Source organism: Brachycentrus maculatus, unplaced genomic scaffold (genome assembly GCF_059751285.1).
Source record: "Brachycentrus maculatus isolate JH-2025_06_01 unplaced genomic scaffold, ASM5975128v1 h1tg000069l, whole genome shotgun sequence".
Lineage (NCBI taxonomy): Eukaryota > Metazoa > Arthropoda > Insecta > Trichoptera > Brachycentridae > Brachycentrus > Brachycentrus maculatus.
The window spans coordinates 1,985,368-2,008,697 of record NW_028280823.1 but is presented as its reverse complement, the minus strand read 5'-3'; the positions used below and the strand labels follow the sequence as shown (position 1 = coordinate 2,008,697).

Sequence of the window (23,330 nt, the reverse complement as noted above, 5' to 3'; positions counted from 1 at the left end):
TAAATTTTCAAAAAACTTTATTTCTTCATATTAAAAAAAAAAAGTTTTCTAAACCAGTTTCTAAGTAATATACATTTTTATATAGTTATGAATAATAATAAAAATGCAATGCATCAAATCAAAATATTCGGTTTTGTATTTTTACTTTTTACGACGAATCAGAGCGCTGTTCGGAGCTATTTCAGAGAAATAAAAATAATTTTTATGCGGTTTGTGACAATAGATGAAACTTGGATCTATCAGTACACTCTAGGGCCTAAATGGTAGTCAGCTGATGGATAGCAACCTGCGAAAGCCGCCCAAAGCGACAAAACAACGTAAATGTCAGCTGGTAAGGTCTCTAATGCCCTCCTTATTGATAGCCTAGAGGAAGAGAGAACTATGAAAAGCTAATATTGTTTAGTGTTTTTGGTACATTTGAAGGAAGAATTTTTCATAAAACTACCCCAAATGAAGAAGTTTTATCAGTTATCCTACGAACTTGTTGAGTAATGTATTGTATTTATGTATACAATAAAACAACGACTATCGTAAACAGTTTGCTTTAACATTTATGTTATTTGAACAGTGACTGAGTTATCCTGGTCTGATGACGTTGGTAACGACGACACCCGGTCAGTGGTCAAATAAAATAAAAGTGGAAAAACTATATAGTTGTTGTTTTATTATTATACATAAAATGCAATTCCACCAAGAAATATCAATTTAAAATTAAAATTTAATAAAACATTTTGCATATATTCATGTATTAATTTTATTAATTCTATCGGGCACTTGATTCACCCTATGGATGAGATGTCAATTTAAATCCATCTTCTTTCACATAAAAGGGCAGAACAATACACGTTTCATATCAAATTGAGACACTTTTAAATGGTATATTCAATTAATAGATACAATGTGGAGCATTGGACTGATCAATACGCCTACTATGATAAGATATTACGTTCACACCGCGTCAATCCTATGAGGTGTCCTATGCACCATCTGGGTGCATATAAGGTCAAAGAAAAAAAGAGATGCAAAAATTCCTAAAACATATTTTAACCTACCATGAATATCAGACGTGTTTTTCATGAGTTTTATGACGTGTGTCGTTCACATTTCTTGCCATTCGCATAGCGATTTTTATTTTGTTAATGTCAATACTATATAGTATTTTATGTTTTGGTCTACATCAAATTTTAATAAATAATAAAACCCTTATCCGCACCCCAATGGTGCATAGGGCACTGCGTCATATAAACGCAGTGTTATGTTGATCGTTTACACATGAAGGAAAGGTGATCAGCCCTCCGCTCCAGGTAACAGTCCTGGGTAATATTGAATAAATATTACAGTGAAAAAATCACTTAAATTTATTTTACCCCCCTTGGGAATCGAACCCAGGACCTCCAGAACGGTAGCCGAGCGTGCTGACCATTACACTACGGAGACGGACATCAAATTTAAGTATGAATATAAAGAAACATGTGGTAATTTTGTAAAACCATTTACGTAGGAACGGATTAACCTAGCCTAAGCGAATGTAAATTTGGCTGTAACGATTTTTCCGCACGCAGTTAGTAGAAGGGTTTGTTTGACTTTGAATATCGCCCGCACCGTATAACCCTGTGTAATTTACATAGCGTAGTTATGTACAGCTGCTATACTGCTTCCTGTGTGGAACTCCCAACTCCGTCCCGAACACCAATCGATACCCGGCGTAGCTCCGTCTACGGCACGCGAACAGCTGTTTTCTGAAACGTACACCAACTTGCCGACAAAAAGCTCCGCGATTTCAGGAAATTAGACAAATTTCCTCACTGAAGAAACATATCTTCATTTTATACTACAGCGATGAAACTAGATTTAAATTGTTAAGTACGATATAAATGTTTAAATTAAATTATGTATATTTTTTTCCCAAAAAAATTTCAATTTCATATATCACTCACAAACATAAACCGTAAATAATAAGTTTAAGTCCCTCTTCAAGCACAAGAGCTTAGTCTTTTTATTGGTGAGAACGGTGTTAATTAATTTTAAGATTGTAAAGTAGAAATACCTAAAAAAAAAATTACAAAAAAAACTCTTGTTACTATATTTTTTTAATCGCATCTCAAAATAGATAAAGGAGAATATGCAAGTCTGGATATTTACAGGGCTTATAGGCTGATTCAATAGCCTTCGACAGGTTAATTAATTAATTAAGCCCTATAAATATCCAGACATCCATTTTCTTCTTCATCGTTGTTAAGATATCAACAAAAAAAAAACAAAATATTTCCTTAGTGGAAAAGTCAGATTAATCGTTAATATAAGCTTGGATTTTGTTAATATGACATGAAATAGTTATTTTATTTATAACTTGGATATGAAATGTATAAATAACAGATTATTTCATTAAAAAAAACAGTTAAAATTAACCGAATAATTTGCTACGTTTTCGTATTTTAAAAAAAGTTTTACCACTTTTTTTTTCTTTTTTACTGTCGCTCTTTTTAAAAAAGTATTATGTTTCATCTTTGACTGAAAATATTTATTTATTTTTTGCTGAAAATTACGTAAAATTGTTATTTTAGTAGAGAAATAAAGAAAGCCGTTCGGCGTAGCTAAACATATTTGTTCAGCATGTTATCAATTTTAAAGTATAAGCGCACGACTGGTTCTCATTCGGTAATATTTACCTATTTTTGGTCTATTTTAATTTATGTAATAACGTAAAAGTCTTACGAAACTGTTACACCATGATTAATTAAGTTTTAGTGTTTTTTAATGCTGATATTGAATACCATGAACATATTCCATTCATACCAGTTCTTCGCGTAAAATATGCACATGTACTTTTGGATATAGACAGACACCGATCAATACTACCGGACTGTTACAGAAACAGACCTCACAGACAAAATTACAACCATAAAAATCAAATAAACCGGATTCAATTCTCCATTAATATTTCATCTCTAATTTTCTTCAACAGTTTGTATTTTCACCTGTTGATGAGAAACATCTGTAGTTCTCAAAACTTGTGTTAACAATACATTTTTAAACCCTTATACGCACCCGATGGTGCATAGGGCACTGCAACATATAAAAGCGGTGTTATTTTGATCGTTAACACATGAAGGAAAGGTGATCGGGTCTCCGCTTCAAGTACCTGTCCAGGGTAATATTGAATAAATGTTACAGTGAAAAGGTCACTTATATTTATTTGACCCCCCTCCTGGGAATCGAATTTGTGACCTCCAGTACGGTAACCGAGCGTGCTGACCATTACACTACGGATACGGACAAATAAATTACAAAAAAACTACAATACATTAATAAACTCGAAAAGGGTTCAGTTATTTTTATGTAAAAATTAATATTACGTAAATCAGTAACTAATACAATACATACGATTTATCAATGATTACAAATTTCATAGTAACTAAATGATTAACCTTCCCTGTTGTAGTATTTTCCACCCCACATTACGATTAGTATCATCCCCTTTGCATGTCGTTCCTCAATGTCAACCAAAACCTACAATACAAACCTTTGATAGCTTTCCACGGTGTGTGTATTTTAATAATCATTGGTCGGATATAAAATGTTGACGAGAAAATTGAAACCTGAACATCATAGCAACAATTTAATTTTCTAGCCATCAGTCATGGCGTAGTTCGTGCACAACATCCAATATCCAAAATAATTACCTTTAATTAATATTTTCCTGCTTGTAGCATATGATAATATAACCTTATCCCATATATTTTTCAGAAGACGCAGTGTATTATATATATATATATATATATATATATATATATATATATATATATATATATATATATATATATATATATATATATATATATATATATATATATATATATATATATATATATATTTATATTACAGTTTATCAATATTATTATCTTGGTAATAATTGCTTAATGATTAATATTCATTTGAAAATTTTGCATTTTTATTGATTTATTTTATTATTCAAGTACAAAAGTTTGATGTTTTAAATATTAAATTTACACAGTTCAAACGGGAATATTCTTATTCAATGAAAATTAAATAAACAATTTAACTCAGTTTTCTATGTCAATATTTTTAATCGAGATATTCTTGAACATTATAAAAAGGGTTTTATGGTAATAGCAGCATGATATTGAAATAGGATTTTACCGTAGTGTATTTTTTAAATATTTTTTTTATCTTTTTATAGTTAGATTAGATAAAAAAGCCTATTAAGATGGAAAAATGTTTATATGGGAATGGTTATCATTCACTTCAATCGTTGTGAATGGGAATGGTTATCATTCACTTCATATTGTGTATTTGTATTTAAATTAAGTTTTTTGTATTTTGTATTAACTAATTATACTTAGAAACCTATACCCTTATACCCTGTACTATGACTATTTATTTTGTATACCCACACACAGGCCATGCCTTTGTGGGATCTTTTTTGTATTCATTTTTATTTTTTATAAATATTTTTTGTTTTTGAATTTATGTAATGCAAAAGAATTTTAAATAAAGAAAAAAAAATCAGCTAATGATAGCTGGTAAACCCTGTAAATGACCAGACATCATTATTCCTATGGCAAGATATATTTTCATATACATGAATATTAAGATGAAATGTTGAGATATCAATAAAAAAATTATATAAATAACACCGAAGTGGAGCAAATCCAGCTAATGGGAATAAGATTATTGGGTTGTGGTCCCGTGGTTAGTGTCGCGGACTCTTAAGTCAGAGTTTCTCGGTTCGAACCCACTCTACCACAACTTGATACCTATTCCTAATAATGAGCCGCTAAGGCTCACAGAAATAGTATGAAATTGAAATATTTGTGTAAATGATAAAAACACAAATATTTTTTTTTTTTTTTTAAAAAATAGATATCAATAAAAAAATATTGATATCAATATCTCCGAAGTGAAGCGAATCCAGCATTAGTGAACAATAATTTGGGCATACTCAAAATATTGAAAAATAATAACTTTGGGATCCCCTCAAAAATACTCAGCGAATGGTTTAACCTAGGGCTTTTTTTTGATTAACAAAGGTCCCGGAACTCATTTCATGTCAAGCTTTTTACAAAAAAATATATTTGTATATTTAAATATCATTTAAATATTCATTACAATACCATATTTTATCATTTTGACGAATTATATAAATAAAGATTGTAATTAGGTAAGCGAAAACATTGTTTCGTTTACTCGATTTTGAAAGTTAAAGAAAATATATATTATTCTTGAAAAAATGTGCCGGAACGCCGTTCCACCGCGTTACATGGAAAAAATCCCTGGTTTAACCAGTAGTTAAAAGTCAGATAAATAACGCGTACAATCTAATGTGTTTTAGATTATACAAGTCAAGAGTCGACTCATCATCCTGCTAAGTGTCTAGTTTCCAAGTCCTCGACCTTCTCAACCAATTATTTTTAATGCAAGGGCGGTCGGTGGCGGATAATAGTACGACTAGTATTAGTCAACCTTGGGTCCACAGGCGCGTAATTTGATGGTCTACTGTCAGCGGCTACTGTATAGTCATTGTCGTCAATGGCAATCCTCGATTCATACACCAGTAGTATAATAGCAGAAAAATTACAACGTCACGAGATTAAAAAACGTAAACAAAACGTAGCACGGTGTTACGAAACTCGCAACATTATAATGTTTATTTTTTCAATTTTCTTCAAGATAAATATGGTGTGAAACTATAACGAATATTCTTGTAGAATAACGATTGGAAAAAATGTGCTTTAGGAAAAAAATACGAAAATGGACCATCGTTGTAATCAATACGATTGTGCTTAAAAGCATTGCAATACGTATATGAGTGTGTGTGTGGTTTTTAAACCAAAAAGTATAAAGTAAAATTATTTTAAACATTTATTACACATAGTCACAAGACCAGTCATTAAAAAGTTCCATAAAATAATTTGTAGAAAAATATTACAATAATTCCATGATATTTTGGAATGATCGTTTTAATATATTTTTTTATCTTTCACTGTCCGATTTTTAAAATATTCGTATTCATAAAGTACAACATATTTTTAATAAATAAACATTGAATTTTTATTTAATACTACAACATTTTAATATATATTATAATTAATAGTATAAACTATCATAAAAACAGTAGATTTTAAGAAATAGCGGTATAGAAAACTTTTCTAATTTTCTTTACTAAAGAAAATTGAAAATAAAAAATGTAATTGAAAAACCCTAATTTCATTTTCTCGTATTGTGTATTTAAAAACTGATGATTGAGATTATTTGTGAAACTTAATAATTATTTTTATTCACAAATAGAGAATACGTATTTATATATGTCTTTAATTAATTTTTTTTAATTTTTATATAAAAACAATATCATGGATCCTGTGAAATGCATATATCATCGGTTTATAGACAATACTCATCACGTACCAAACAGATGACCCTGTAAATGTTTACCTTCATTCAACAAACTATACAAAGAGTGTTACATCCAATAAATTATTAAAAATATTGCATTATTTTTAAAGAAAATGCAAATGAATGATTGCAAAACAAGTCAATTTAAATCGGATTCATTCTTCGTTCATTTACCAAATGACAGTTGTTGACTAGACACGTACACGTAACGTGAAGGTCAGAAGAAGTCAGAAGGTATAATGAAACCACTCTTCATCACACTTGTCTAGAGTATTATGTCTCGTCTACCACAGTTATCATGGACGTGGCATCTGGTCCATTGGTGACTTCCCTTTTAAGTTGCAGGAGCGAACTAGAATCACAAACAAGAGAAAAGATAATATTTTGAGTGTGTAACTTTCACCATTCTACCCATGATTGACAACCACATTGCTATAATTTCGGAAGTTGCTTCAGTTGACCTCTTCTTTCACATGCTAATCCTCGGCAGCTTCTTTAGTTACATTAAGTCAGTTTTTTTTATTTAGCAGAGACCTTTATGCAATATGTGTAAGATTCTTCCTGAATTGTTTTATGCAGTAGGAAACGCTTGAAAACATTATTAAAAAAATTAAACTTATATTTTTACCAGTTGTTCACAATATTTTGATTGTGTTCACAGATCTTGGTTGGTCCACTTAGAAGTTATTTTTATTGACTTATAAATATAAATATAAAAGAGAAATGTGTATTTTATTCGTAATTCAATTAACAAACATTTTTAATTGATGTATAAAGCATATGCATAACAATTTAAATGCTCTGTTGTTTTGGGTCATCGCATAACAAAAACAGAATTTTATAGACTTAATAATTTATCCCCTTATAATCCCTCTTTGTTTTCTAGCAGTGATTTTTTTAAATACTCTGTATTTAAAAATCAAAATGTTATAATTATCAGCGAGGAGCTTCTTATGTTTTATTTTCTCTCGCTATTTGGGCTTATTGGAAATCAATTTTGTGGGTAAATATTTTACTAATAGACTAACTTAATAAACAAAATCAAACACATATTTAGAGTGTGCGTACGTTAGTCGATTAAACTGTAGACACATAGATAATTGATTTACCTTTCCTAAGTGAATATGAAGTTCCATAAAATAAGCATAGCTTCGTCCCGATCGATGAAAACACTTCATTTAGAAAATTTATATTGATCGTTCATTATTAGCCATTATCATTTAATAAAAAATAAACAAATATTTTTAACTGATGACGGTCCCGTTGGTCATATTTGCCGTCGAATATTTCAATACGTACTACAAATGCCTAAATTGGAAAATAGCCCTTAAAACACGATTTCATAATGACCGTATTCCAATTTTGATCATACTGGATGTACATAGAGCTAAAATTAATTTAATACAATACACATATAAATACAATACATAATAAATACAATTCAAATACATATATATGGATATAAAAAATCACACATATGCTTAGTCGTTTATTATATATTGCATATCTTAAATGGGTTTAAGGAAACGTGCGTCCTAAGTTTTTAAACACCTTGTATATACAAGTAATGAGTTCGTGTTCTCATTTTTGAACCAAGTTATTTGATCAATATTTTATTGACATCTCGACATTGACAATATATTTTATTATAATCATAATTAATAATTCCAATGAGACACTGGATTATTTAACTTACGGAAGATACATATGTCAATTTTATAGATGTCTTGAGATAAAACATCTTTTCTGATTTTTTATGAAAGTCTGAGCATCCTAGGGCCCAAATGTATTAAATATATATTATTACACTATACAGCTAGAAGACCAGCTACTAAAAAGTGCTAAAAAATAATTGTTAAGAAATATATTACAAACACTTTTACATATTTTGATAAATATTATTAGCCTTTATTTTTGGTTTATTTATAAATAATGTATTTTTTGTTTGTTATAATGGCTGTTGTTTTCCTTAAATAATTAAATAAACGATTTATTTTTAACTGACAGAATGTTAACATAAATCACGTCATTCATACAAATGAGTTACCCAAAATATTTGTACTTTCAGTTACAAAAAATCACAATTGCAAATTTGTTGAAATATCTGAAAAACGGGAGGGAGGAAAAGGGGATAAGGGATTTAAAATCACCTCATTTAAAAATACAGCCGAAATCCACCGTTGAATGAATTATTTTGATCCCGGTCTGCTCTGAATCCAAGTGATCGGTCCATCCCATTGATCCGGCCCTCTTGATTAGATTGCATCGCTTGGCAACTGTTAGGCGTGACAGCTGAATGCAGCAAATCGACCACCACTGATGCACTGCCAAATGACCCTATTGTGCAGAGTGGAGCGCCCAGTCACGCACGCAACGTGTGCATCAACGAGGCGCTACTTTATCTCGTCAAACTCTAAATTAGATCGACTTGACTGCTTCAAAACATTGCGCTAGATGATAGCCCCCCAGATATACATACATAGTAACTAGCTAGCGATTACTTAAGTAGCTACCGTTCGGCTGTCTTACCTACAAAGATCCGTGATATACAATTTTAAAATAAGGAACGTGACATTGAAATAATTTTATGACAAGTAAAACGAATCTCTAAGGTTTTTTTGTATTAAAACTGTCATCAGATCGATAATTCGTTTAATAACATTTTTCGCTCTGAAATCGTAGGCATTGCTCTCGGATACTTATGTTTACCTCTTATAAAAATTATTATTGTTGATTTAATATGGTTACAAGAGTTTTTGTATAATTTAATTCATTTTCTAGATATTTCCACTTTGCAATCTTAAAGTTAATTACACCGTTCTCTCCAGTTTGCATTGATGTGATGACACAACTAATAACCATACGATAAATAAATAAATCTCCAATAAAGAGACAGCTCTTTTAACTAAGTTTTTTTTTCCAATTTCTCTCATCAGTTATTAGAAACTCCCGCCCCTCGTACGTATCTAGTGGTTCTCTAACCTTGTTTTTCTCTCGTTACAGACATCGCGTCCTAGCATCGTGAGACAGCGGAAGAGAAAAGCGAGCAAGATGCATATAGAAGTGCAAGTCGCCCTGAACTTCGTGATATCGTACCTGTACAACAAGCTGCCCCGGCGGAGGGTGAACATCTTCGGGGAGGAGCTGGAGAAGGCGCTGAAGGACAAGTTCCGCGGCCACTGGTACCCCGAGAAGCCCTTCAAGGGGTCGGCCTTCCGCTGCATCAAGACGGGCGAGCCGCTGGACCCCGTGCTGCAGCGCGCGTCGCGCGAGTCGGGCGTGCCCGTGCGCGACGTGCTGGAGAACCTGCCGCCCGAGCTGGCCGTGTGGGTGGACCCCGGCGAGGTGAGCTACCGCATCGGCGAGAAGGGCGCCGTGAAGGTGCTGTTCAGCGAGGACCGCCAGGAGGACCGCAGCGCCGACCGCGAGGTCACGCGCACCTTCAACCCGGAGGCGCAGTGCTTCCGGCCCATCGAGGCCGTGTCGGGCGGGCTGGGCGCGCTGAGCCTGTCCCCGCGCGCGCCGCTGCCCGCCCCGCTGGCCGCGCCACTGGCCAGCCCGTCCCCGCCCGCCTACCGCGCCTCGCCGCCGCCCGCGCCGCCCTTCCTGCCGCGCGCGCAGGCGCCGCTCACCTTCACCACGGCCACCTTCGCGCAGACCAAGTTCGGTAGCACCAAGTTGAAAACGTCCAGCAAACGCGCCAACAGGTAACGACCGCTCCGATCCATACATAATACTATATTTAATCGAGTAAATTGCTCAATCATTCAAGTCCCTCATTATTTATATTGGATTGGTGAATCAAAAGGGATAACATTTTGGCGTCTTAAATTTATATGAAGAAGAATATGGAAGTCTGGGTATTTACAGGAATTATAATCTGCCATGGGCTAGTTAATGAAATGAAGTGTAAAAATTACTTTTTAGTGAATAAACCTAGATTTGTGAATGTGAATGACACACCAAAAAGGTTGTGGACAAAAACGATAAACTTTAAAGGTGGGAACTGACCTGCACATTTCATCGTAATGTAACATTCGCGGCGAGCATCCGACTTTGGATGGAGCACTCGGAACGAGCGGCGAGCAGCTCGGCTCGCTGTATTGACTATACGAATGCTCGCATCGTAACGTGCTACGTTACGACGAAACGTGGAGGTCAGTACCCACCTTACGAAAAACTTACCAAGCAATGAAGTTCATAGTGCAAATATTGGTACTTACTTATATATGGTACTTACCTCCATAATGATGTATGACGTATCCTGTGAATATTTTGTAAAACATGTATTAATTGATTATGTTCGAATTGCAGAATGTCTCCCACGGAGTTCTCCAACTACATAAAGCAGCGCGCCCTGCAGCAGCAGGCGGCCGGGGGCGGCGGGCGCGCGCTGTCCCCGGGCGGGGAGCCCCCGTGCTACTTCCCGGGCGCGGCCTACCCGCCGCCCTACCCGCGCTACGGGCCCGAGGCGCCGCCCCCGCCGCCCGCCCCCGCGCGCTATGGGGGCCCGCCGCCGCCCGACCCGCTCTGGGCGCCGCCCGCGGACCTGGCGCCCCGCTACCAGCCGCTGCTGCTCGCCAACTAACCGCCCCGGCCCTCCAACCCCTCTCCACTCCCCACACACTAACCTAACCTAACCTAACCTAACCGCCCCGACTCTCCCCACACTCCCCACACACTCCCACACACTCCCACATACTCGCGTTCTCTTTTAACCTGTAAACCGGGGAGTTCACTTTTAAATATTGAAAGCTGTCCCACGGCATTCCCAGATCTCATACAGCATCATCTAGCCTTCCTGACAGACCTTCTCTTGCAAAGCATTTTTTAAACTAAGATATTGAAAGCTTTTAAGGTGGAGCATTCCGTCGTAATACAACGTCGTAACATCGCTCGCCGCGAGCATCAGCGAGCATCCGAAACTTTGGATGGAGCGCTCGGCTCGGTGTACTGACTACCTGAATGCTCGCATCGTAACGTGTTACGTTACGACGAAATGCTCCGGTCAGTCTCCACCTATAAATATAAATTCACAGTAAAATCGGAAATTCTCAAGTTAGTTGAAAATTTTGTTTTGCAAAAGTAGGTCTGTCAGGAAGCCTAGACCCTTCTGTATCAGATCTGGTAATGCGGTTACTTTACGCCCGATGGACGTGATTTCATATATTTTATTTATCCTTAAAATAAATGAAAACACGATGAAACATATATTTTTTCGTTTATTTATATTTAAATCACAAAGGAAAATACAACATTAGTAACAAATAGAAAAGAATTCATGTTGAAACATGTATGGATGACTAAAATTACCTTTGTTGATTGAGAATATAGGTCTCGCCCATTCCAGGGCGCAACATATATTTGCAGGACGTATTCATATGTCCTGCCCGTACCCGATATTGTTCACGTTTGACGTATTTATACGTCCCGCCCGGTTAACAGGTTGAAACGAAAAATGTGTAATTTATTTTTTCACCGGCTTTTGATCTAGTGCGTACGATTAGAGTTAAAGTTTGGAAAGGTCGCGGGGTCGCGGGGTCGCGGGTATGCGGGGCCGGCTCCCGAGCGGCAGAGCAGAGCGACGATTACTAAACATTTTGTATATTGGTAGTTTTTAGTACTCTTGATGTAAATACGAAAGACATAATTTTTTAACGGTAACGATGTGACTCTAGTCGGGACGCGGCCCCATATCACTAGCTGTAGTAGCCCCGGGCCGCGCGCCGTGCCCGCGCCGTGCCCGCACCGTGCCCGCGCCCGTACCCGCGCCCGCGCATCGCGCCCCGTGCCCGCGACCCGCCCGGTCATCTTTTATACTTAGATTTATGCGATTTGTTTATATTTTATTTTTTCACAGATTTTTTATTTTGATTATCATATGGATATCGTGGATGTTGTATTTTTATTCCATAAATATAAATTTTTAATTTTGTTATTTTGAGTTTTTTTTCATGTTTTGGTTACGTCCCTTCCATTCCCTCTCCCCTCCCGGTCACCCTACACTAGTGTAGAAGTATAGAGTAGGTCAATTCCCAATACATATATCCGTTGACGTGCTGTTGTTAATAATACTTAGCGTTACTATAACTATCTACATTATAATATATCTACTCGTATGGAAGATAAACCTTTTTAACTTGTATTCGAGATGTTACATTTATCGATCTTGTGAAAGTATTTTTTTATTTTTACTACTCTCTGTGTATTAAATTTATTAAGATAATAATGTATTCCAACAAAATGTTGATTAGAAAAATACGTTGAAATTAGGGCGCATAGTACTGACAGATCGCCGGCGTTTCATTCATTTGCCATCTACAAAATAGGAAAACCGAGATTATTGGTCATTTTCAGTACCTGTAGGAACTTTCGGGAAATCACTAAATGATCAGTTTTCCATCACTATCTCTCTAGACCCCGAGTATCTGTTTGGGTATCGAAAAAACTAAATGAACAAAATATAATATATTTCAGATACGACGAAAACTAGACAGATGGTAACAATAGTCTGGTCGCTACGTCATTTGAAATTGCATTGAATTGATACGTTTTTTTGTAATCACTGGTACTATTAATCATGATTTACGGGACTCCAACCTTGTTGCGTTAGCCACTATCTTAAATTATGCCTATTTTAACTTTATACTGAAAATAACAGAAATTTCATTTGAATTATCTTCATCTTTGGTAATTGTATTTTTTTCTATTATTTTCGACTTAGACGTTCAAAGAGAAGGTAAAATTAAATCGTTGTATTATCTCAATAATACAATATAAGATTCGTTATTGCAATTATCAGTTTAACGTTAAAAATCTAGACATGGGCGATCGAATTAAAAAACCGAATTAAGTAAGACTTATTTAAAATAACTCGTCACTTAATTAGTTTTTTAGAATCGATCATTTAAAGCTAGTGGCGCAAACGGTCTACAAATTTCGTTGCGTGTCTTGCTCTTGATGTATTGGCATCAAAATTGCTTGAAAGAAATATAAATCGTAAAAATGCTAAGAATACCATTCCAATCCGGTAACAGAAAAAGTAACATGTATCCATAAAAATCTATCAGTCCACTTATTCAAAACTATTATTTTTTTTAAATCTGAATTTACCCTACCAATGACTGCCCCCGACGATTACAAAAAAATGCCATAGGTTTTTCTTTTCAAATTTGACGTTTTTTGAACCTGTATTTTGAAATAATGCAATTTCATTGATTTGGACGGTAGATAGTGACTGAGCTATAATATACTAGTCGTGGTATTGTGGTCAGGTGATTAGGAGGGATAACTTATGTGACATGAGATATTGAAAGAAATAAACATTACCTAGTATTGTGAGGCGACAACAGCTAGTAACACGTTGAGAGTCGATGACAGAATATATATTTTTTCATATGTAACATATTCTAGACACTAAGTGTCGCCTTTGTGGCTGGAGATACCAAATATCCAGAATAAATATGTACGCAATAATGTAGTACCCTACAGAATACAGTGTTATTATTAAAGTTATCTATTACTTAAGTGTCGGCTTCTGACTATTACGTTGTAAAGAGGAAGGATTCGAATTCTTTCAATTTCGAATTATTCAAATCTTGGAAAAACATCAATTTCCAACTAGCATTGTTCGAAGGTGTCCAATTTCCAAATAGCGTCGTTCGAATGTATCCAATTACCAACTAGAATCGTTCGAATGTCTCCCATTTCCAACTAGCATCGTTCGAAGGTGTCCAATTACCAACTAGCATCATTTGAATGTGTCCATTTTCCAACTGGCATAGTTCGAATGTGTCCAAATTTGAACTGCAATCGCTGCTCCGTACTAAGCGAACGAATTCGCGAATACAACGGCGGACCATCCGGCTTTTTTATGATATACCATTATAAATCCTATCTTTTTGGCAGTATACAATGGGGTTATGGTACCAACGCTAATGTGTGGAGCATGGGGTTGGTAAAAGAATGATGAAAGTAGACTGAATGCAGTCTAAATGCGATCTCTCACGAATATGCGGCTAAACGATACATACATGATAGATGTTCGAAAGGCGAAATATGGTATATTTACAATGGTGTGTTTAGATGATGTGGAACTAATGAGTGGGGAAAAACCGGCAAAACAAATTTATGAGGCGAATGTAGTAAGAAATAACAGCAGAGGAAGACCGAGGAAAACTTGGAACGAACAAGTATGTCAAACACTTGAATGCGGTCAGGTTAGGGGTCGGAATGATCGGCGGATATGTATGAGGACATGCTTGACTGTGGACTGTGGAATGTTTGCAAAAACAAAGTGGTGTGTAGTGTGGGGTTCACACTCTCTGCCTAGCCCTGCAGGAAGCGCCGTTGTAGAGTAAATTCGATCTTATCTCTGAAAGGGCACGAAGTTGACTTCATCATTTTTGTCAGCATCGACACTGTGGTACAAAAAAAATACAATTAAAATTACTGTGCTAACTGGATGGTTCGCCGCTGACTTTGAATTTTATTACATCTAGTACGGATCAAGCTTTTTGATTTGGAATTATTCAAATGGTGTTCAAATGTAAAAATGTGGAACAGTTTCAATTACGAGTTATTGGGCCAAATTGAGATTACAAATGGAGGAAACGTTCAAAAGTGAACAGAAATATTTCCCACATTGGAATAGTTCAAATTTGTAATAGGCTAATTTTTCAAATACTGTTGAATATTTCTAACTTTGAATGTTTCGATTTTGAATTGTTGAAGCGAAACAAATGAGTGGCGTAATTAAAGATTGCACCGAAAGTAGTACGATCACCGTGCAGTCAAATTAACCAACCAAGCCTTGTTCGAGGAAATCAAAATTGACTTAAATATATTGTAATAATTAAAATTTCTTTTTTTAAACGTTTTTATAAGGTGTAGCTTTTCTTTTTTGGTTTTGAGACACGCTCTCCATATCATTGAAGCAATAATAATTGTATTTTTGAGAGTGATCACGATTTCTCATAGGTTATTGCCGCTGATTGAATTGTTGTTCACGTAATACCCAGCTTCCGGTCCAAATATACTATCGACATGTATTGTTATTTATGTTCAAAATGTTTTTCGGCAAAATTCTTAAATATATGTATCTAGTATGTAAAATGATGTTTTAGGTTTGTGTTTGTGATGATGATTCGTATTTGATTTTTTAAATTTAAATGACTGAATTTAAAAGTAATAAGATCGCGTAGTGCACAAAATGAATTATGATAACTCGTCTTGAAAGAAAATTTCAAAGCGAGAACTTTGGATTATAAAGATCAACGTTGAAAGAGTTTTTTTAAGTAAATTAATCGTTTTCTGTTAATTAACTACGTTTTTTATAAGTAGAAAAGTACCTCCTTACTCTATATCAGTACGTACAGATTCTAGGATATCTTCTATCGTAAACCGAGAAGAGTGACTCCGTTCCAACGAGGGCAATGACAAATACTAAGTACCTTATTTCGTTAAGATTTGAAAGAAGCGATGCTCAACATTCCCAAAATATGTCCGGAATAAGAAAGAGTGCAAATTATGTAGTTAACTATAAAGATACGTAAGAAACTAAAGATACCGGAAATAGATTTGTAAAGGGCGTACGTTTACGCGCGATACCGAGACACGAAGCGCCACTTGTGACATAGATAATATTATATATTCTTAATAAACTTCCTTACCTGTTCTCACTTTGGTGTTGTGTGACTTATCTATTCCAATCCATGTGAGTTAGAAATAATAACGATATTGTGTCGCTACCTAGAACTTCCTACAATATTAGCTAAACGAATCGAGAGGAGCGCTAACAGAAGCAAAATATATTGAAACAGATATCTATATACTTATACATTAATCAAATATTCTATATTAGAACAATTTTATAATCCTCAACGATATGCAAACGTCCCAAAGAGAAATATTAATTAAAGCGCGTTATCGTACAGAAGCGATTCAGCGTTGATTTCGTTATCACCGGTTAGATGCAATACCGCTCGAGTTGTCGACAAACACGCCGAGTTGTATTTTAATGCAATAATAATTGAGCCGAATTTATAGGGAAATTTAATTATTCAAAGCCATTCCGATGAATGAGAAGATAGTGCTCCCGACGAGAGTTGCGCGGCACGGTGCATAATATGCGGTAAAGCCTCCATTTCACGGCCAGAAACGTTTCGTCTGCCAGAATCTCCGAAGGAACAGTGGACCGGCTGAACTAGATAATTAGTATTTACTGAGAGACAGCCGGACGGTGGAACATCAAATGGATTATTTTTTTATCAAAGTGGTTTAATGTCTCATGTATCAGTAGGTGTAGAGGATATAATGGAGTATAACAATACCGCCTATTACATTGTTATTTTATTATACTATATTTACACTTATAATATTTGAAGTACGCTTATAATTATGAATCTTAGAAGAGGTAAATAATTAATCATTAAAGATATTAGCATAATTTTATAATATTGATTCAATCAAGAATTACTCGTAGAAGACGTAATTATTAATAAATTATTACAAAGTTCGTTTAATTATTTAGATTAACGATTGGATATTTGTGTCATGTTCTTGGACGGCGTAATAAATATTATTTAACAATAATATTTCGGCGACAAGATGACCAACGTTTCGGCGGTAGTGGAACATTTTTACACAATTGATGGTTAATTTATAGAGAATAGTGTTGCCAATCTGATCTCACTTCTTGCATGGTAGGAGTACGTATCTTACTACAGTTTGCCTGTTGTTAACCATAGCGATACCGCTACACTGATCCATAGAGAACTTGCTCGTGCGAGAACTAGAACAGAGGACGTGTCCTCGAGTACATTCCAGAACGTAGACAGAGTTGCGCTTTCACCCTTTCAACGTGGTTTCGCTTCGAGCTTTCTCGTGAAATAATAAACTGATATTTTTACAATCCCTCTGTAGGTGTTATGCACCCCATATATCCGGGTACCGTTTACAAACTAAAATGTCTATTTCAACTCTCGGAAGAGACGGTAATATTAACATATAACTGAAATACGTCTATATTTATATCGGAACAAAAGTATTTTGGGTGTAGTGTTTACAAGCCTGTTCGATAGCAGGAGAGCGACATTGTGTTTACGAACAAAACATGCGCGTCATACCAAATTATAATGATTTACCCTTCGTTAGGATGTAATTTGATTGTACCCGTTGTTTAAGTTGTAACTTGTATACTTAATTACACTCTAGATGAATAATTATTATTGTAATAATTAAACTATGAATTTTTTATCAATAATTCGTAGGATATTGAAGACTATCGGGTGATTTAGTGAGAACGGAATTTCCCATCCCGTTTATTTATAAAATATAGTCTATAATTTTTCATATTGTTGTACAAATTTTTAAGTTTATATTAAAATGTTTTGTGCATTCATAAATAATGTGTTTTCATTTTACTCTGTGTTATAAATAACCCTTTTTTTCCTTTTAATCCTTATCCGCACCCAAGAGTGCATAGGGCACTGGATCGTATTTGACCGATATAACCATGAAGAACAATACTTGAAATTTAACGAGCAAACCGTCAAACACAGTGTAAATTGTAAGGTAAGATAACATAGAATTTTTCTCTAGCCACCCGCCTGTCTGATAATGTCGGTAACGACGAAACCCTGTCACTAGTCAAACAAAAGAAAGATGGAAAAAAAACTATAGTTGTTTTTATTTTTTTAAATATATAAATACAGATCCAAGAAATTTCAGTTCCAAAAATTTGACACTGTACCAGCCCATTAATAATACAATCTGCTGGTTTAAAAAGTCTGAGTAATCGGAGGACATGCATGACTAAATGTATGGATGTAAAGGAAGCGAGGAGCGTATGTGAGGACAAAAGAGAGTAGCGTTCCATCCTCTCTGCCTACCCCTGCGCGGTAACGGCGTGATAGTGCTAGTAGTAGTAGTAATTATGGTAAATATTATATATATATATATATATATGATGGCATATGTGCATATCTTAATAAAACTAAATAAGTATTGCAACTAGAGCTACAATATATCCTTTTGCCAGATTATGATACACTATTTTAGACATTTTGTGGAACAAACTTAGAAAATGAAGAATTCGACAGATATACCCCTTTACCATTACACTACCGATAAGTATGTATATATTTACAAAATATTGTGATTCTTGGTCACAAATAGAAAATAACATTGACGTAAATTGAAGAAAACTACTGTCTACGCCGTAGTAAGCCTCATTAAGTACGCAAAGCAAAGCGTAGGCGTATAGGGCTGGCGTAGGTGGCTATATAAATAGTTCACTATTCATCCTACAACCTTTCACTATTACCATTAGTACCTTTATGCGTACAAATATAATAATTTCAGCAAACACATTGCAAATATATTTTTCTCTTTATTATATTATTTATACATACCCATACAAACATATACATAAACACTCGCGTATACACACACTTAGACGTATACATTTGGAATGTCATTCAACTTTTATTACGTGGGTGTACTGGCAAAAAACGTTAACTCGAAAATATGCAATTTTGAGTTAAGGATGCATATTAAGTTTTCAACGTTCTATAAACTGATTGAAATGGAAAAATACACTAAGTAGCTTAAAATTTCAAAATACTTATGTGGTTTTAAAAATAAATTCAACTTTGAGTTTTATTATTTTATTTTATTCGGGTATTTTATTCCGGCTAAAAGCTTTAAATCATAGGGATTTTGGAGTTAAGGTTTTTTGCCAGTATACCCACGATATGATATTTACCTCATTTTTCGTGTCCCTTTACTACCTTTCACATGAGAGCTCTCGGCACCATCTATGGATGAGCTGAATAAGTTTTTTTTTATTTAGCAGACCTTCATGAAATGTATGCAAGATTCTTCCAGATTTTTTTTACATACTAATAGAGGCTTTAGAAATATGATTTTAGAATTTTTATTAAACTTATATTTTAACCAGTTATTTTATTCGTAATATTTTGAGTATGTCCAAATCTTTGTTCACAAAGATTTGGACATACTCAAAATATTTTGAATTTGTTTTTGGTTTTTCCACTTAAGACTTATTTATAGTGTATATTTATTTGGACACTTTTGGGAATCTGTAGTGTAGTCATTAGCATGCTTGACTACCTCACTGGAGGTCCCGGGTTCGACAAACATTGATCAATATCAATGGGGGAAGATTAGGTAGCAAGACTAAAATGGCAATGGGCAGGATATGTTGTAAGACAAGTCCCCACAAGATGGAACCCTAAAATTTTACGATGGAGACCATGGAAGAATAAAACAGGCATCGGAAGACTTAAAAAAAGATGTATAATTAAAATGTAACTTTATTTTAAAATCACTATAAATAGTGATTTTAAAAAAGTTACATTTTAATTATAAAATGGAAAATTGCAAAGTTAGTGCTTCAAATATAAATCATAAAAAAAGATGGTTCAACGACATAACCGCTGTAGGAGGTAAAAACTGTAAGCAGCGACCAACTGAAAATAAATGGAAGGATACGGAGGAGGGGTATATCCAGCTATATATGGGTAAAGAAGAAGAATGGGGTGAGGTGGAAATAAATAAGACAAGATTATTTAGAAATAAAATACACTTTATTAACTTAATTTAAAGATAACAAGATGATTCACAATGTTGACACTGGAAAAGTGAAAATTCACCCAAATATCAATCCCTCGCGACTGGCGCGCCACATTGTAACAAGGAACTTTCTTATTCATATGACTCAGATAAACATTTCTCCTTATTCAAATATACATACAAATTGTAACACACATTCAATGCCTAAAACCGATCGTGTATTACTCGTTAATTTAGACTAAGGCTTAGGAAAAACATTCGTTGGAATATCGGCACATTGCTTTATTCATATTATATTTGGAGGCTTTGTTTTCAACATCTCAAGTCGCAACATATAAGACTACACCCTGGTCGATGACTTTACTAAATTAGACTCTATTATTTGGCCGATAAAATGTAATTATATTTCCGTATCACAAATCTAAAGAAAGAAAAATTTCCTACAAGAGAGATATTCATTTTATAATTTATTACTTGGATCGAACTACCATCGGCTCTGCACGCTTGTGGAATTATTTACAAGCAATATTTAAAATTGACATCATATTTGAAATAATAAGTGTTTGAAAAATGAAGTGAAATACACATATCGCTCACTCCTTTCAACAACGTCACATATAAAAAAGAACTTGATTTTTCAGGAGAAAAATATAATAAAATGTATTAAAAAATATCAAGCCACTTATTGAACTTTGTATTGTGCAACAGATCTTTTTAGGTAAAACCTGAATGTTATTTCTCCATTTAAAAAATATTTAGTATATTCAAAAAAAAAATTAAACAATACCTTTTCTTCAAAATGCAAAAACGACACTTTCTGCCCTGTAGCGGGTAAATATTAAGTTAAAACTATGCCGCTTTTGCTGGGATATAGTACATCTTCTGGGCATTCCGAAAACATGCACCACTGAAAATTGTCAATTTTTGATATATGACGTTTTTGAAAAGAGTGAGCGATAGGTGTGTATATATACATATTGTACTATACTGTGTTATTTTATACTTGAGCATTTAAAGGAAAGTGCATATGTCAGATTGATTACCCTACTGCGTGATTTCGCATCCTCTCAAAATAAAAACGTGTAAGAATTTTTTTTTAAACGTTAACATACATTGGAAAATCTAACAACTGAAACGTTATATCATAGGTACCTTTTTTCCCCTTTGTAAGAAAAATGTTTTTAAAAGTTCGCTTTTGTTGTTTGAATAGCACATTAGGGTAACATTTTTTTTTAAATGTTTTATTTTCATGTGAACATTGTTACTGGACCGAGTCTCATTACTGACCACAGCAATAATAAGAACTGATCACCATTTCTAATATATCTCCTATAATGGACCTTAAAAGAAAAAATAACTCTTAAAACATAAATTTTGTTATCAAAAACATGAATTTCAAAACAGTTCCAATTATCGTTTAAAGTATGTGTGAACTTTTATTGTTAAAGGTATGTGTGAACTTTTATCGTTTAAAATGTGTGCAAACTTAATCAAGTATGTATGAAATTTTATCATTCAATATATATGTGAACTATTTTATTATAATTTTTAAAACTTGTGAATAATTTTATAAATTTTGCTTTCTGTTGTTCGCATAAAAAGAAAGTAATGCATTTTCATTTGAATTTTTTTATAATTATAGGTGGCTGCTGACTGTACTTTTATGTATGTTCTTTTTAAATTATATTTTAGTCCATTTCTAAATGTAGATCAACTTTTAATAAAATATCTTGAGTATCTTGAATTTTTAATAAAATAAAATAAAAATTCATATATTTATTGATAAGAGATATAATAGTAATTAATCTTAGTGATCGTTCTCAAGTGACCAGTAAACACATGGTTTATCTTTTGTAAAAAGTCTTTTTAAATAAAGTCCAGGATATAGAAAATAATATATAAATATAATTTATGCAAACCATACCAATGCACCCTCATATAGCAAAGTCAAGTATAAAAATTGGTCAAATATCGTTAAACAAAAGTGTTTTGTTAATTGATCAAAAACATTCTTATAATATAAATAAATAAATAGTCTAGAAAGTACACAGTGAAGCGTCACACACAGTTTAAACTTTCCTGGGGTTAAAAATATATTTTAACATTAAAAAAAAACACTAAACTTATTCCATTTCATTCCATGATCCATTCAGTGACAAAAGAAAAGTAAAATAAATAATAATTACAATACTGCAATTTTGAACATCACAATAAATAAATACATAGTTAAGAAAAAAAGATTTTTCATTAAGAAAGAAGATTATTTGTTAAGAGAAAATATCAGATCGAAAAAAATCAATTAAAAGTAAATACTCGCCTAATGGTAATAATTTAAAAGCCATAAATTAATGATGAGACAATTGTGGTGTTTAAAATGATACAAAAAAGGAATAATTACCTCTAAATAGGATAAAATAAAAATTCCCATACTGTCAAATGCAAATGTGTCGAAAAAATATTGTTTTAACAGAAATACGTACTGTATTCAAAACCAAGTATGACAAATGAGAAAATACACTAAACAAGTGAAAATTTTGCAGTGTGCAATGCTGTAGTTACCTGTAATTCAGCCTACTCGAAGGCATGAGGATCAAAACCGTGTAAACGCCATTTGGCAATGGCATTCCACATATCGCCCACTCCTTTCAACAACGTCATAAATCAAAATACTTGATTTTTCAGGAGAACGATTTTAAAGTTTAAAAATATAACACAATGTTTTAAAAATAAATATCAAGCCACTTATTGAACTTTTTACCGTGCAACAGATCTTTTTAGGTAAAACCTGAAGGTTTTTTCTACATTTGAAAAATATTTAATTTATTTATAAAAATAATTAAACAATACATTTTCTTCAAAATGCAAAAACAACATTTTCTGCCCTGTAGCGGGTAAATATTAAGTTAAAAATATGCCTCTTTTGCTGGGATATAGTACATTTTCTGGGCATTCCGAAAACATGCACAACTGAAAATTGTCGATTTTTGATTTATGACGTTCTTGAAAGGAGTGAGCGATATGTGAACAGTCACAGTAATGTCAACAGCCATGTCAGATGCCGGTTGGCTTAGTTTTTGAAATGCGACGTTCGATTTCAATTTAATAATATAACATATTTTATTGCAAACTATTGTTTTAGTTTTCATAAGTTAGAAGTTGACAAAGAACAGAAAAAATGTATACTAAGAACTCATTCTGGAGAAACATGGTAGATTGCAATGTTTTTATTTGTGAAATTATCATAACCATATTATAGGAACAGTTTTTGATAGTTTGAAACCATGAAGGGCAGCTTAGTTTTACTTTTCATTGAATTGAAA

At 33.8% G+C, this 23,330-nt stretch overlaps 1 protein-coding gene across 2 annotated transcripts in view; it reads left to right on the top strand.

The window, feature by feature from the left end:
- Positions 1-11,005, top strand: part of Tob (Transducer of ERBB2) — a 176,814-nt gene extending 165,809 nt beyond the window's left edge. For both annotated transcript variants that reach the window (XM_088256962.1, XM_088256961.1), the window contains exons 2-3: positions 9,418-10,121; positions 10,729-11,005. In XM_088256962.1, the coding sequence (XP_088113088.1) occupies positions 9,466-10,121; positions 10,729-11,002 (930 nt within the window). In that variant the 5' untranslated portion in view covers positions 9,418-9,465 and the 3' untranslated portion in view covers positions 11,003-11,005. The remainder of the gene's footprint in view (positions 1-9,417; positions 10,122-10,728) is intronic.
- The last annotated feature ends 12,325 nt before the right edge of the window (positions 11,006-23,330 follow it).